Below are 15,567 nucleotides of genomic sequence, written 5' to 3' on the forward strand. Positions count from 1 at the left end.
GGAGCCAGGAGCATAGCTGCCAAGTTTTCCCTTTTCTCGCGAGGAAGCCTATTCAGCATAATGGAATATCCCTTTAAAAAAGGGATAACTTGGCAGCTATGGCCAGGAGTTCTGCCTGCCTTTAGCCTTTTACAGGATGCAAACTTTACTTCACGATCACAAGGCTCCCCATCTGAGCCAGACACACCCCAAAGCCCGGTGCTCTGTTCTACCACCTCTCTCCAAGGCCGGGTCTCCGAGGCAGGTTGGCAGAGAGTCACACCAGCTGGCATGTGAGCCCAGGCACCCTCCCCTTGACCTTCTCTTTGGCTGATTGCTTGTGCCTTTTTTTTGTCCCTTCTTACTGTAAAAACCCTTTACAGCTTTCCCCTAAACGCTGCCCGTAAATCAGGTGGTATTTTAGTGAACTAGGCAGAGTGCCAGGGCAGGGCAAGAATGTGGCACCTTCCATATCATCCCCCTCCTTGCCCCCAGTATTTCTGGTTTTTAAGCAACCTTTCTTTTCTTCTTCTTTTTTTGAAGGCCTTTGCACTTGATTCAAGCAGAGGCTTGACAGGCATATGTCAAGAATGCTTTGATGCTGTTTCCTGCTTGGCAGGGGGTTGGTCTGGATGGCCCTTGTGGTCTCTTCCAACTCTGTGATTCTATGATTCATTGCTGCTCATCAGAGGATTCGTCACAAACTGTGAGCTTGCCATAGGGATCAGGTTGGTCATTGTAGGAACAGGATGCTGAGCTAGTTCATAAGCCTGTGGTGTGATCTAGCCGGTCCCTTCATAGGTTCACTTTTCAGAACTTAAGGAGAGCCCTGATGGATCAGGCCAGTGGCCCATCTAGTCCAGCATCCTGTTCTCACAGTGGCCAACCAGATGCCCATTATGGGGAAACCTGCAAGCAGGATTCTAACACAAGAGCTACACCAGGCATCCCCAAACTGTGGCCCTCCAGATGTTTTGGCCTGCAATTCCCATGATCCCTAGCTAACAGGAGCAGTAGTTTGGGGAAGATGAGAATTGTAGTACAAAACATCTGGCGGGCCGAAGTTTGGGGATGCCTGAGCTACACTCTCCCCTCTTGCAGTTTCCAGCTGCTGCTATCCAGAAGCATCGCTGCCTCCAACTGTGGAGGCAGGCTATCGCCAATGATAGGCCTGCCTGCCATGAATTTGTCTAATCCCATGCAATAATGTTGTTTAGTCATTTAGTCGTGTCCGACTCTTCGTGACCCCATGGACCAGAGCACGCCAGGCACTCCTGTCTTGCACTGCCTCATGTTCAAACTCATGAGCACAAACTCATGTTCGTACCGTAGCTTCGAGAACACTGTCCAACCATCTCGTCCTCTGTCGTCCCCTTCTCCTAGTGCCCTCAATCTTTCCTAACATCAGGGTCTTTTCCAAGGATTCTTCTCTTCTCATGAGGTGGCCAAAGTCTTGGAGCCTCAGCTTCACGATCTGTCCTTCCAGTGAGCACTCAGGGCTGATTTCCTTCAGAATGGATAGGTTTGATCTTCTTGTAGTCCATGGGACTCTCAAGAGTCTCCTCCAGCACCATAATTCGAAAGCATCAATTCATGGATCAATGCCTTGTCGTGGCGAAGGGGCTTGAATAACTCAGAGAAGCTATGAGCTATGCCATGCAGGGCCACCCAAGATGGACAGGTCATAGTGGAGAGTTTTGACTAAACGTGATCCACCTGGAGAAGGAACTGGCAAGCCACTCCATTATCCCTGCCAAGAAAACTCCATGGACAAAGACAACAGGCATGCAATAATAGGGAGGTGCAAACCAAGAGAATCAGCCTCTGGTGCAAGTGAGGGTTTTTTTTTTGCACCATGCCCAGCCCCATTACGTTCTGCCTGGAGCTTGCATCATCTGCCGCTTTGTACTGCACAGAACCAGGACCCTAAATATTGCTCTCAAGCAGGATTCAAGTTCGGCCACCACTTACCAAAGGCTGGCCCTTGAACTTCCTTCCAGGGCCAGAATTTGCTGCTGGAAGGAATTTGTGCAGTAGGAATAAACAGAAGTCACAGAATAAAGGGAAAATCATGAAGGAAGAGCATATGCAAGGAGCCAATAGTTGCAAGGGGAAGGAACATTTAATGAATTCAAACCTCCAGGGCTTGATGAGCTGCTCCCAAAGGGTACTAAAGGAACTTGCAGGTGTAATATCAGAGTCTCTGTCTATAATCTTTGAGAATTCTTGAAGAGCAGGCAAGGGCCCTACAGACTGGAGGCATGCAAACGTCGTCCCAGTCTTCAAAAAGGAGAAAAAAGAAAACCCAGGTAACTACTGACTGGGGAGCTTGACATCAATACCAGGAAAGGTGTTAGAAAAGTTAATTCAACAGTCGGTCTATGAGCACCTAGAGAAGGATGCTGTGATTACTAAGACCCAGCATGGGTTTCTCAAAAACAAGTCATGCCGGACAAATCTCATTTCTTTTTCTGATAAAGTTACAAGCTCGGTGGATCAGGGGAATACTGTGGGCATAGTGTATCTCGATTTCAGTAAGGCTTTTGACTAAGTTCCCCCGTGATGTTCCTGGTAAAATGTGGGCCGGATGACGTAACAGCAATGTGGATTTGTAGCTGATTAAGTGACCAAACCCAGAGTGCTCGCTGATGGTTCCTCATCGTTCTGAAAAAAAGTACAGTAACAAGTAGGGAGCTGCGGGATTCTCTCCTGGGCTGGTTGTTGTTCAACATCTTTATAAACTTGGATGAAGGTATTGAATCTTCAAATTTACAGATTACACCAAACTGGGAGAGGTAGCCAACGCCGCCAAATACAGAACCAGGATTCAATAAGACCTTAACAAACGCGAGAACTGGGCCCAAACTAACAAAATGAATTTTGATAGGGACAAATGAAAGCTTCTAAACTTAGGCAGGAAGAACAAGCTACACAAATATAAGATGGGGGACACCTGGCTTAATAGCAGTACATTTGAAAAGACTCTAGGGATTTTAGTGGACCACAAGTTGAACATGAATCCACAGTGTGATGCAGCAGCAAATGTGAATGCTATTCTAGGCTGGATCTACAGAAGCATAGAGTCCAGACCCAGTGATAGTCCCACTGTATTCCGCCTTGGCCAGACCCCACCTGGAGTCCTGTGTCCAGTTTTGAGCACCCCAGTTTAAGAAGGAGATTGACAAGCTGAGGAGGAGGGCAACCAAGATGATCAAGGGTCTGGAAACCAAGCCTTATGAGGAACAGTTGAAGGAGTTGCGTATGTTTCGCCTGGAAAAGAGGAAACTGAGAGGAGATATGATGGCCATCTTCAAATATCTAAAGGGCTGTCACATGGAAGAGGGAGCAAGCTTGTTTTCTCTTGCTCTGGAGGCTAGAACCCGAACCAACAAATTCAAATGACAAGGAAGGAGATTCCAACTAAACGGCAAGAAGAAGTATCTTCCTGATCCAGACTACCACAGGAGGTAGTGGACCAGGCACCCCCAAACTTCGGCCCTCCAGATGTTTTGGACTACAATTCCCATCATCCCTGACCACTGGTCCTGTTAGCTAGGGATCATGGGAGTTGTAGGCCAAAACATCTGGAGGGCCGCAGTTTGGGGATGCCTGTGTGGACTCTCCTTCCTTGGTGGTATTTAGGCAGAAGTTGGGTGGTCATCTGTCATGGCTGCTTTCGTTGAGATTCCTGCATTGCAGGTGGCTGGACTAGATGACCCTTGTGGTCCCTTCCAACTCTTCAGATTCTATGCTTCTATTCTATTTGCGATTGTCTCGGGGTTTTGTTTTTTTGAAGCACTCTGGAAGTTTGCTTCTCCTCTGGCCGAGCCCACATTGCTTCTGCCGTCTCATCGCCTCCCTGCATCTTCCACAAACAGGAAACGATATCGCTGCGTGCGACTGTGCGACCACAGCCAGCCACACTGCGGTGTGGCATTACGTGACAACAGGCACTCGTGTCCAAATATTTAAACAAGCCTGTCGGAGTGATGGAGGTTGCTTTCCCCCCTCAGTGTCTGTGGGTCCCACAAACCCAGACTTCTCTGTTCTCCAGCAGGAAGGGAAGAAAAATGCGGGGGGGGGGAGAGAGAAACAGAGTGATGGGATCAATGGGGCCTTTCACCCCCAAACTCCCATTTAGGCAGAAGCCTCCTATGACGCCAACCCAGTGAAGCCTGAATGCCTTGGTTGGCAGGGGAACCTCCCAGGTTTAGGCCAGGAATGCACCCTTCTGCCCCCTTCTGCAAGGATCCCCATTCACCGCCACAGAGGTTGTGAACATGCGGGGGTCAAAGTATTTATTTTTAGCCTTCAAGTGGCCACAGAGAGCTGGGGTGGGGGATGAGTTGTGTCCTCGAGACACCCTTCTTGTGCAGACCACGTCATGAGCAGCCTTTCCTTTGTCCTTCCCCCCCCCCCCCCAACGCGGTGTGACTGGAAAGTGCTTGAATTGCCAAAGGACCCAGGAGCCTTGTTCCCAAGCCCCTTCCATGCAAGCCCACCCCCACCCCCAAGCCCTGCTTGGGATATTAATCTGTGAAATTCACCTGTGGAACTGGCTGCCACAAGACGAGGTCAGGGCCGCTGGCTTGGCCACACCCCGGGAACAGCTTTGACCAGCCGGCTAAATGGAGGGCAGCCAATGGGTCGCAAAGCCTCGGTGAGTTGGGGACTTCCTCCGCATGGGACGTGGCGGATTCTCCTTCCTTGGAGGCTTTTAAACAGAGGCATCTGTCAGAGATTCTTCAACTGCAGTTCCTGCATTGCAGAGGGTTGGACTAGATGACCCTTGGGGGTCCCTTGCAACTCTACAATTCCATGATCTCAGAAGGTGGCGTCCTCTCCTTCATTGGAGGTTTTCAAGCAGAGGTTGGGGTGGCCGTCAGTCAGGGATTATCCAGCTGCGATTCCTCCTTTGCAGGGGGTCAAACTAGATGTCCCTGCCCACCCCCCAGTTCTACCATTCCGTGGGGCTTCAATTCTCCCGCAGAACCGTTGTGAGAGCATGTGGGAAGGGGAGAGGCTGGGGGGGAGCAAAGAAACTGTACCCAGAGATTTCCCCCGTGGGCACATGGGGTGCAGGAGGCACAGGGCCCCGGCCAGGCCTTTGGCGAGGGCAGTGACGCTGGCTGGCCCACGACCGTCCCTTGTGCGACACCCGTTGCTGGGGCACCCATCTTGTCTCCCTCGGGAATGCCCGTCTGCTCAGTTAAGCCCTGATACTGAGGTGGGGAGGCCCCCTCTTTCGCGGGACCGAGGGGTGGCGATGTGGGCCCTGCCTCTGCCGTTGCGCTTGACGGCCGGACAAAGCACCACATCCAAGGCAGGCCCTTGGCGTGCCTTAACAAGCATTAAGCCCCCCTGTTTAATTAGCTGCCTGGATTGCTTAATCCTGGCTGATGCGGGGCCATTAATTAAGAGGCACAATGGTAGGGGAGGAGCACCATTCTCCCCAGCGACGTCCTGGGTGTGCGGGCTCCCGCCTCGACCCTGCAGAGAGACCTCCCCTTCCCCGGCTAATTGAAAACCCCGCCGCTTTGCAGCCTCCAGCCATAGACTCTCTTTCTCCTTCAAAGGAGAAAGCTTGAGGATTTCATTTTTTAAAAAAGCAATTTATTAGATTTCTCCCCAGCGACGTCCTGGGTGTGCGGGCTCCCGCCTCGACCCTGCAGAGAGACCTCCCCTTCCCCGGCTAATTGAAAACCCCGCCGCTTTGCAGCCTCCAGCCATAGACTCTCTTTCTCCTTCAAAGGAGAAAGCTTGAGGATTTCATTTTTAAAAAAAGCAATTTATTAGATTTTTCCAATTAAACACATTTAAACAAAAACAAACCACACATACAATCACAAACACAACAACACATAATAAACATAATAAACACACAATTTCTCTTCTTAGCATCTTATCGATCATTACAATTTTCTTTGCTCTGCCGAGCTTTGACTTCCCTCCTTCCCCCCCATTCGGTTTTCTTATTCACTCCTATCTCGCAGTTCCTTTATTTCATCTACTTAAAGTCGATTCGTAGGATTTATTTCAGTCCTGCAAGTGTCTTTAAACCTATACAGTTCTTCTCCATATAGTCCACAATTTTACTCCAGTCCTTTTGGAACCTTGACTCTCCCTGGTTTCGGATCCTGCTAGTCAGTCTTGCTAATTCCGCATAGTCCATCATTTTCGTCTGCCACTCTTCAATCGTCAGTAACTCCTGAGTTTTCCATTTTTGGGCTAGCAAAGTCCTAGCCGCAGTTGTCGCGTACATAAATAATACTTGATCTCCTTTCATTATCTCTTGTCCTATAATTCCTAATATAAAAGCTTCTGTTTTTGGGGGGAAAGTATATTTAAAAATCTTTTTCATTTAAGAAAGGTTGAGGCATTCAAATGTGCAGCCCCCCCAGGTCCACCTGTAGCTGGTTGACTGACCGAACCCAGAACACTCTTGCCATCCTGATAAAAAGAGGGAGGTTGGGGTGCTGCAGAATCCTGTCCCGGGCCTGTTGTTGTTCAGCGTCGAAACAAACTTGGATAAAGTGATTGAGGGGCTTCTCTTCCAATTTGCAGATGACACCAAACTGGGAGGGGTAGCTAATGGCGCAGAAGACAGGATCGGGAGTCAAAATGACCTTAACAGATTGCAGAACTGGGTCCGGACGAACAAAATGAGTTTCAGTGGGGACAAATGTCAGGTCCTACGCTTAGGCAGGAAGAACTAGGTCAGGGGTCAGCAAACTTTTTCAGCAGGGGGCCGGTCCACTGTATAGGGTGGACTATATTTTTTGGGGGGAAATATGAATGAATTCCTATGCCTCGCAAATACAGTGGAACCTCGGTTTATGAACACCTCAGTTTAAGAATGTTCGGTTTACGAACCCCACAGACCCATCTGGAACAGATAAATTCACTTTCCATTACTTTCAATGGGAAAGTTCGCTTCAGTTTATGAACGCTTCGGTTTATGAACAGACTTCCGGAACCAATTACACCCATGCTTCAGTTTATGAACGCTTCAGTTTAAGTACTCCGCGGACCCATCTGGAATGGATTAATCCACTTTCCATTACTTTCAATGGGAAAGTTTGCTTCAGTTTATGAACGCTTCAGTTTAAGTACTCCGCGGACCGTCTGGAACAGATTAATCCACTTTCCATTACTTTCAATGGGAAAATTCGCTTCAGTTTATGAACGCTTCAGTTTATGAACAGACTTCCGGAACCAATTGTGTTCCTAAACCGACGTACCACTGTAACCCAGAGATGCATTTTAAATAAAAGGACACATTCCCGGACTGTCGGTGGGCTGGATTGAGAAGGCGATTGGGCTGGATCCGGCCCCCTGGGCCTTAGTTTGCCTCCCCATGAACTAGGTACAGAAATATAGGATGGGGGGCACCTGGCTTAACAGCAGACCAGGTGACAAGGATCTAGGGGTCTTGGTGGACCACAAGCTTAACATGAGTCAACAGTGTGATGCAGCAGCAAAAAAAGCTAATGCTATTTTAGGCTACATCAACAGAAGTCTAGTGTCCAGATCAAGGGAAGTTTGGTACTATGTTATGTATTTTGGTGTTTCTATATTGTAAATTGCCCCGTGATCCTTGAATGGGCAGTATAAAAATTTAATTAATTAAAAATAAATAAATGTGGAATGGACCCCCTTGAAAGGTGGTGGGCTCTCATTGGATGCTTTTAAGCAGAGGTTGAGTGGTCATCTCCCCGCTGCGTTTCCTGCATAGCAGGGGGTTGAGCTAGATGACCTTCAGGGTGCCTTCCAACTTTACAATTCTATGAAATCTGGAGGGCAGCACATTGACTACCCTGGTCCAAGTGGATCATCAAAGTCTTAACTCAAGCCTTTTCCAGAATGACTTGACTGCAAAGGCCTGCAAAAATTGCACCTGCTCCTCTCCTTAATTTGCGCCCCCTACAGGGGAAAGACCCCCTCCCCAGATCCCCTGTCTCCCTTCTCCTCCACCCTGCCTCCTGCCCTCCATCCCCTAATAACATGGAGGAGGAGGAGAATGGCAGGGCCCCTGGGTGACTTTTGCCTGTCTCTGGGGAAACCTCCCTGGAGAGCAGCAAGAATCAGCCAGGCCTTTTCTCAGACCCCTGAGAGGCAGGGGGGAGAGGGAGGAGGAGGAGGAGGTTTCCTTGGCAATCCCAGGTTTCCCCTTGGGATGATGGATTTAGCGGGAAGGGGGGGTTACGGGATGACAGGTGTTGGGAAGAGGCTCTAGGCTGTGGTGGTGGGGAGAGAGAGAAAGCCATTGGTTGGGGGTGTAGCAAAAACCTCCAGGCCTTCATAAGCTGAACGTTGGGAGATTCAGAACAGATGAAAGAAAGTCCTTCCAGTGCATGTTTGAACTATGGAACTCCCTCCCGCAGGATGGCCAAACCCCTTTTGTTGTTGTTGTTGTTTAGTCGTGTCCGACTCTTCGTGACCCCATGGACCAGAGCACGCCAGGCACTCCTGTCTTGCACTGCCTCATGTTCAAACTCATGAGCACAAACTCATGTTCGTACCGTAGCTTCGAGAACACTGTCCAACCATCTCGTCCTCTGTTGTCCCCTTCTCCTAGTGCCTCCAATCTTTCCCAACATCAGGGTCTTTTCCAAGGATTCTTCTCTTCTCATGAGGTGGCCAAAGTATTGGAGCCTCAGCTTCACGATCTGTCCTTCCAGGGAGCACTCAGGGCTGATTTCCTTAAGAATGGATAGATTTGATATTCTTGCAGTCCATGGGACTCTCAAGAGTCTCCTCCAGCACCATAATTCAAAAGCATCAATTCTTCGGCGATCAACCTTCTTTATGGTCCAGCTCTCACTTCCATACATCACTACTGGGAAAACCATAGCTTTAACTATACGGACCTTTGTCGGCAAGGTGATGTCTCTGCTTTTTAAGATGCTGTCTAGGTTTGTCATTGCTTTTCTCCCAAGAAGCAGGCGTCTTTTAATTTCGTGACTGCTGTCACCATCTGCAGTGATCAAGGAGCCCAAGAAAGTAAAATCTCTCACTGCCTCCATTTCTTCCCCTTCTATTTGCCAGGAGGTGATGGGACCAGTGGCCATGATCTTGGTTTTTTTTTATGTTGAGCTTCAGACCATATTTTGCGCTCTCCTCTTTCACCCTCATTAAAAGGTTCTTGAATTCCTCCTCACTTTCTGCCATCAAGGTTGTGTCACCTGCATATCTGAGGTTGTTGATATTGGCCAAACCCCTAGGTGGCTTTAAAAGAGGATTGGGCAAATTCATGGAGGAGGAGGAGAGGGCTATTGATGGCTCCTAGCCACAATGGCTCTGCTCTGCCCCAGAGGCAGCAATGCTTCTGAGCACCAATTGCTGGAAGCCACAGGAGGGGAGAGTTACTATTGTGCCTGAATCCTGCTTGTGGGTTTCTCATTGGGACATCTGGTTGGCCGCTGGGAGAACATAATGCTGCAGGACCAGATGGGCTGTTGGCCTGATCCAGCAGACTCTTCCTATGCCCTTAGGATGGAAAGCTGGAAGGAAAGGCATGGGTTTGGTGTGTGTGTGTGTGTGTGTGTGTGTGTGTGTCTGGTGTGGATAGAATCATAGAATCATAGAGTTGGAAGAGACCACAAGGGCCATCCAGTCCAACCCCCTGCCAAGCAGGAAACACCATCAAAGCATTCTTGACATATGCCTGTCAAGCCTCTGCTTAAAGACCTCCAAAGAAGGAGACTCCACCACACTCCTTGGTAGCAAATTCCACTGCCGAACAGCTCTTACTGTCAGGAAGTTCTTCCTAATGTTTAGGTGGAATCTTCTTTCTTGTAGCTTGAATCCATTGCTCCGTGTCCGCTTCTCTGGAGCAGCAGAAAACAATCTTTCTCCCTCCTCCATATGACATCCTTTCATATATTTGAACATGGCTATCATATCACCCCTTAACCTAGAGGATGGGCTCCTAGAGCCAGTGGGGGCAGGAAAGGGGGGGCTACGGGCAGATGCATGGACCTGTGAGTTCCCAGGGTCCCTTTGGGTGTGAATCCATATGCCTCCCAATTTCACATTTCCCCCTCTCTTCTGTGTTTCCAGACAACCTGCCTCACAGGGGGTTGGGCTAGATGACCCTTGGGGCGCCTTTGACCCTTCCATGATTCTAACCCTTTCCCTTCCTTGCTGCTTCTCTACCCATCCAGGCCGCCTTTTCTTCCTCCCTCCCTTCCCGCCAGGCAGCCAGCCCCCACTCCCTGCCCTTTCTCCACCCGCCCCCCCCTTCCCGTAAGTCGTCCCCTGGGCAACACATGCCTTTCACTGGGGGACAAAAGCCCCCCTCCAGTCACCATCCCAGGAAGACACCCCCTGGCTCCCTTGGCTCTGCCAGCAGGGGGTGGCCCCTGTTGCCCGGGGAGATGGGGTGGGTGGTCCCAGCACCCCTATAAGAATCGCAGCCGGGGAAACAGGCAGGCCAGACGCACCCAAGCAATCCCTCCGCTCGCCTTTGGGGGTTCAAGGCAGCCCACCCTTCCGACATCCCAAAGGAGAAACTTGCTGGCTTGTTTTTGGGGAAGGATGAAGGTCTTGCCTGCCTCCCTCTTCCTCTTCCTCCTGCCACTGGCCTCCCAGACCCCTGTCCACTCAACCCAGGTAAGTAGAGGACCCCGGGAGAACCCCCACTTCTGTCTCACCCCCCCTCTCTGTTGAGGACCCCACATCTTAGAAAGCATTCCAATGCACCCATTTTTTCCTGGAGATATAAAATAGCACATTGAAGTGTTGGTGGGTACCAAATTTTGGTAGTGGGGCACAGGGTCCTACTTATGGAGTGAGGTTTTTTTTTTTGGAGGGGGTTAAATTTCTCCTCTCTGTCTCCCTCCCTCTTCAGTCCTTGCTGGAGATACTTGGGGAAGACCTGGCCGCCTTGCTGTCGGCCAACCAAGGGGACCACCAGCCGCCGATCTCCCAAATTCTACGCGGCCAGCACCCCCTCCACGATGCCCCCGAACCCCCAGCCCCCTCCTCAGGGGAGCGTGCCTGGATCCACTTCCTGAAAGACTTTGTGAGCACCCAGAAGAAGTTCCGGGGGCGAGGCAAGAAGATGGCCCAGCAAGGGTGCTTTGGCATCAAGCTCGACCGGATCGGGACCCTCAGCGGCCTTGGGTGCTAACGGTAAGCCTGGGCATGGAGTCGCCGAGGAAAAGGGGTTGGGGAGAGGGAACGGGCAGGGTTTGCATCTCAGAAGCCCCCTCTCTCTCGGCACCTCTAAGTGTTGGACTGGGGTTAACCTGCCTGCTCAAGTGACTAGTCCCTAAGAGGTTGTCCTGCGCTGATCATGTTCGAAGCAGCAGGATATGCACATTGGCTGAGCCTTCCCTGGGCACCCATGAGGCACTGGAAGAACAGGAGGATCCCTTTTGGATCAATTCCAAATGCTCATGGAATCCAGACATGGAATTGTTGAGTGGGAAGGGAGCCTGAGGGTCATAGAATCATAGAATCATAGAGTTGGAAGAGACCACAAGGGCCATCCAGTCCAACCCCCTGCCGAGCAGGAAACACCATCAAAGCATTCTTGACATATGCCTGTCAAGCCTCTGCTTAAAGGCTTCCAAAGAAGGAGACTCCACCACACTCCTTGGTAGCAAATTCCACTGCCGAACAGCTCTTACTGTCAGGAAGTTCTTCCTAATGTTTAGGTGGAATCTTCTTTCCTGAAGTTTGAATCCATTTCTCCGTGTCACCTAGTCCAACCCACTGCAAAGCAGCAATCCTGCCCATGTGAAAGCACATTGCTTCCTCCAAATAATCCTGGGAACAGTAGTTTTGCCCCTCACAAGCTACAACTCCCAGCACCCCTAACAAACTACAGCTCCCAGGATTCTTGCATTGGGGAGCGGAATGTGTTCTAAATATGCTTGAAGCAGAATCGTATTGCTGGCCATGTCTCTGGACAGCCGACAAACAGGGTTATGAGAACAATACCCTTCCCCCATCATAGGTCCCCCTCTGGCAGCTGTTACCTACAGGTAGAGTGTCTCTGGGCTTGGAGGTTAAACTTAGCTATGATCATCAACCTGTAGACCTTTCGCACCTCCTCCTCCATAAATTTGTCAAATGACGCTTCTGAGTCAGTGGCTGTCCTCAGAGTTTGCGGCTATGTGTTCCTTACATTAACTATGTCACATACGAATATGCACTTCCTTTTAGACAACTGTTGCTCTTCCCCATCCCATTTGGGAAGGGGAATGCTGTGTGTGGCAGGTGGCACTCTCTCACCTGGGACCACTCCTGCCTTCAGATCTCCCATCCTCAGACAATCGTTGTCTTTAGCTGTGATACAGGGGGTTGGGCTGGATGACCCTCGGGGTCCCTTCCAACTCTATGACTCTATAACAACGGGAAAATTGCCAGGGAAAAGGCAGGGAGCTGAGGGTTCGGGACTGGAGGCTCAAGCCTCCAAAGGAGGGTCATAGGTGGACAGAACTTTCCAGATGTATGTCAATTTTGGTAAGACAAAAAAATATGGTAGCAGCTGTTTTCAGCTCCTTTCCTAATGATCCCTAGCATAGAATTCGCATTTTTCACAGCTGCTGCCCACTGGGTTGACATCTTGACTCCAAGGTCTCGTTCCTGGTTCACCTCCAGTTTAGACCCCAGGAGCCTATATTTGAAATCTGCATCACTTTACACTTGTTTACATTGGATTGCACTTGCCAATTCACCTTCCATTCCCTCCGTTCGAAGAGGCCCTTTTTTCATTTCAGCAACCTGAACGGTTTGGGATCATTGGCAAACTTGGCCACCTCACCCCCGACTCTGGAACATTTCAGGAATTCTCTGCATAGACCTTGTATAATATTTGGCCTTCCGAAACAACCGAAGATTCCTGTGCAGATTTAGCTGTCAGGAAATAAGAGGAGAGGTTCTCTTACAAAACCAGTTGCTGGTTAAAGAGCAGGAAACAGAGTAGGGGACAAATAAATGCCCGGCTGGATCAGGCATGTGATTTAAACGATGGGATTCGCTCCCACAAGCTGTACTGAGCGCCACCACATCGGGTAGTTCGTAAAAATTCGACACACCCGTTGAGGAGGAGGCTATCAGTGGCTGCTATATGCTCTTTCCAGGGCCAGAAGCAGCAGGCCTGCCGTTCAACTATAATAATAATAATAATTTATTATTTATACCCCGCCTATCTGGCCGGGTTCCCCCAGCCACTCTGGGCGGCTTCCAACAAAACACCAAAATACAGAAATCCATCAAACATTAAAAGCTTCCCTAAACAGGGCTGCCTTAAGATGCCTTCTAAAAGTCTGGTAATTGTTGTTCTCTTTGACCTCTGGTGGGAGGGCGTTCCACGGGGCTGGTGCCACTACCGAGAAGGCCCTCTGCCTGGTTCCCTGTAACTTAGCTTCTCGTAGCGAGGGCACCACCAGAAGGCCCTCGGCGCTGGACCTCAGTGTCCGGGCAGAACGATGGGGGAGGAGATGCTCCTTCAGGTATACTGGACCAAGGCCGTTTAGGGCCTGTGGAACTCCCTCCCACAGGAGGCAGTGATGGCCACCAGCCCGGTTGGCTTTAAAAGAGGATTGGGCACATTCTCGGAGGAGAGGGTTGCAATTGGCTACTAGCCATGAGGGTTCTGCTCTGCCTTCATGGTCAGAGGCAGAGCACTGGGTAGATTTATTGAGAGGGCTATTGATGGCTTCTAACCATGATGTATTGCTTCTGAATGCCAGTTGCTGGAAACCAGGGAGTAGGGGGAGAGCTGCTCTCGCGCTCGGATCCCGCTTGTTGGTTTGGCTTTGGGCCATCTGGTTGGACACTGTGAGAACCAGGATCCTGGCCAAGAGGGTCACGACTGCCTTGACCCAGCAAGGCTCTTCTGAGGTCCTCATTCTGCCTCTTTTCTTGTAGGTGCCACCCCTCTGACGAAGCCCCACAGGGGCCGAAGGACTCTGCACAGACAAAAGCACCCGCTGGGTGCTTGCAAATAAATCACCTTGCCTGCCCCTCCGGGCGATCTGCCCCATGTCAGCCTTGGAACAAGACCAAAAAGAAAAAGAAAAAAGCCCCTCCAGTACCCTGACCCCCACCCCCACGGACTTACTTCAAACACCAAGCGTCTCATCGTGCCGGCAATTTGTAACCGATTGGAACCTGTCTTAAATTTTTTGCAAAAATAAAATTGTTTCTGTTTGACTCCCTCCCACCCCACCCAACCTCGCTGCAAAATTCATCCGGTTTGGTCGTGGGGTTTGTGGGAGAGGTCAGTTCCCAAGCGTGTTTTCGATTTGGATAGCGAAAAAGGATGCCTCTCTGCATGTAAGGAGCACATTGTCCTTGCCAAGGCACCTCTGAGATCAGGAGGCAGAGCTAACACATGTTTTTTCCAAGGCAGGCCCATCAGCGCTCACTTCCAGGGCAGGTAACAGAAATGGCTTTAAAAGAGGATGGGACAAACCAGGAGGAGGAGAGGACAATTGAGGGCCACGAGCCATGTTGGCTACGCTCTGCTGGAAATCGCAGGAGGGGGAAGAGTGGCTCTTGTGCTCGGATCCTGCTTGCAGGTTTTCCCATTGGGGCATCTGGCTGGCCAGTGTGACAACACTAGGTGAGCCACTGGCCTGATCCAGCAGGCTTGTCTTAACGTTCTTTTCAGAGATGGGAGACTGGCATGAGAGGTTTCTAGGTCTGAGGCCTGAGAGCCCCGAGTGCAAATTAAGGCATGCCATGGGTTAAGGCAGGGGTTCCCAAACTAAGGCCCGGGGGGCCAGATGCGGCCCAATCGCCTTCTCAATCTGGCCCGCAGACAGTCCAGGAATCAGCATGTTTTTACATGAGTAGAATGTGTCCTTTTATTTAAAATGCATCTCTGGGTTATTTGTGGGGCCTGCCTGGTGTTTTTACATGAGTAGAATGTGTCCTTTTATTTAAAATGAATCTCTGGGTTATTTGTGGGGCATAGGAATTCGTTCAGATTTTTTTTTCCAAAATATAGTCCGACCCCCCCCATAAGGTCTGAGGGACAGTGGACCGGCCCCCTGCTGAAAGTTTGCTGACCCCTGGGTTAAGGCCTCCAGCAAACATGTATGAACGGCAAGCACTTTCCACAAAGGTTCACAGATTTCCAGGGGCGGCACAGCTCAACGAGGCCACACGGGGGCGCTGTTCCTCTACGAAACCTGTGGCCTCGCTTCTCTGGACCCGGGTTTGTGGAGGGGGGTGTTTGTTTTTCTACGAGAGTAGAAAGGGGGAAACAGCAGCACACCCTCTCTACCCAGCTGCCTCTTTGCGAACCGCTTTAGAAAGGAGTCTGAAGGTTATCCCAAACTGCATGTGTGAAAGGACCCGTGCTCAATGTGGACAACACTTCTGCTCGGCAAGGGGCACCGTATCAAACCCAGGAGAAATTTGCACTGGGTGGGCCAGCTTTTGTGGCAGCTGCATTCTGTATGGGCCATTGAGAAGAACCAGGAGTCTTTGCAAAACGAGCCATGCAATAATGCAGTCATAAGAACACTGCCAGAGCCAATTTATGTCATATAGAGGAGGGAGAAAGGTTGTTTTCTGCTGCTCCAGAGAAGCGGACACAGAGCAATGGATTCAAGCTACAAGAAA

General features: G+C 50.3%; 1 protein-coding gene across 1 annotated transcript; it reads left to right on the forward strand.

Annotated features, from left to right (window-relative positions):
* The first annotated feature begins 10,448 nt into the window (after positions 1-10,448).
* LOC118095282 (C-type natriuretic peptide) lies at positions 10,449-14,114 on the forward strand. Its single transcript, XM_035136391.2, has 3 exons — positions 10,449-10,593; positions 10,832-11,115; positions 13,864-14,114. The coding sequence occupies exons 1-2, from the start codon at positions 10,519-10,521 to the stop codon at positions 11,111-11,113; spliced, it is 357 nt and encodes a 118-aa protein (XP_034992282.1). The 5' UTR covers positions 10,449-10,518; the 3' UTR covers positions 11,114-11,115; positions 13,864-14,114.
* Positions 14,115-15,567: the final 1,453 nt, after the last annotated feature.

The sequence above is a fragment of the Zootoca vivipara genome, chromosome 13 (genome assembly GCF_963506605.1).
Source record: "Zootoca vivipara chromosome 13, rZooViv1.1, whole genome shotgun sequence".
Lineage (NCBI taxonomy): Eukaryota > Metazoa > Chordata > Lepidosauria > Squamata > Lacertidae > Zootoca > Zootoca vivipara.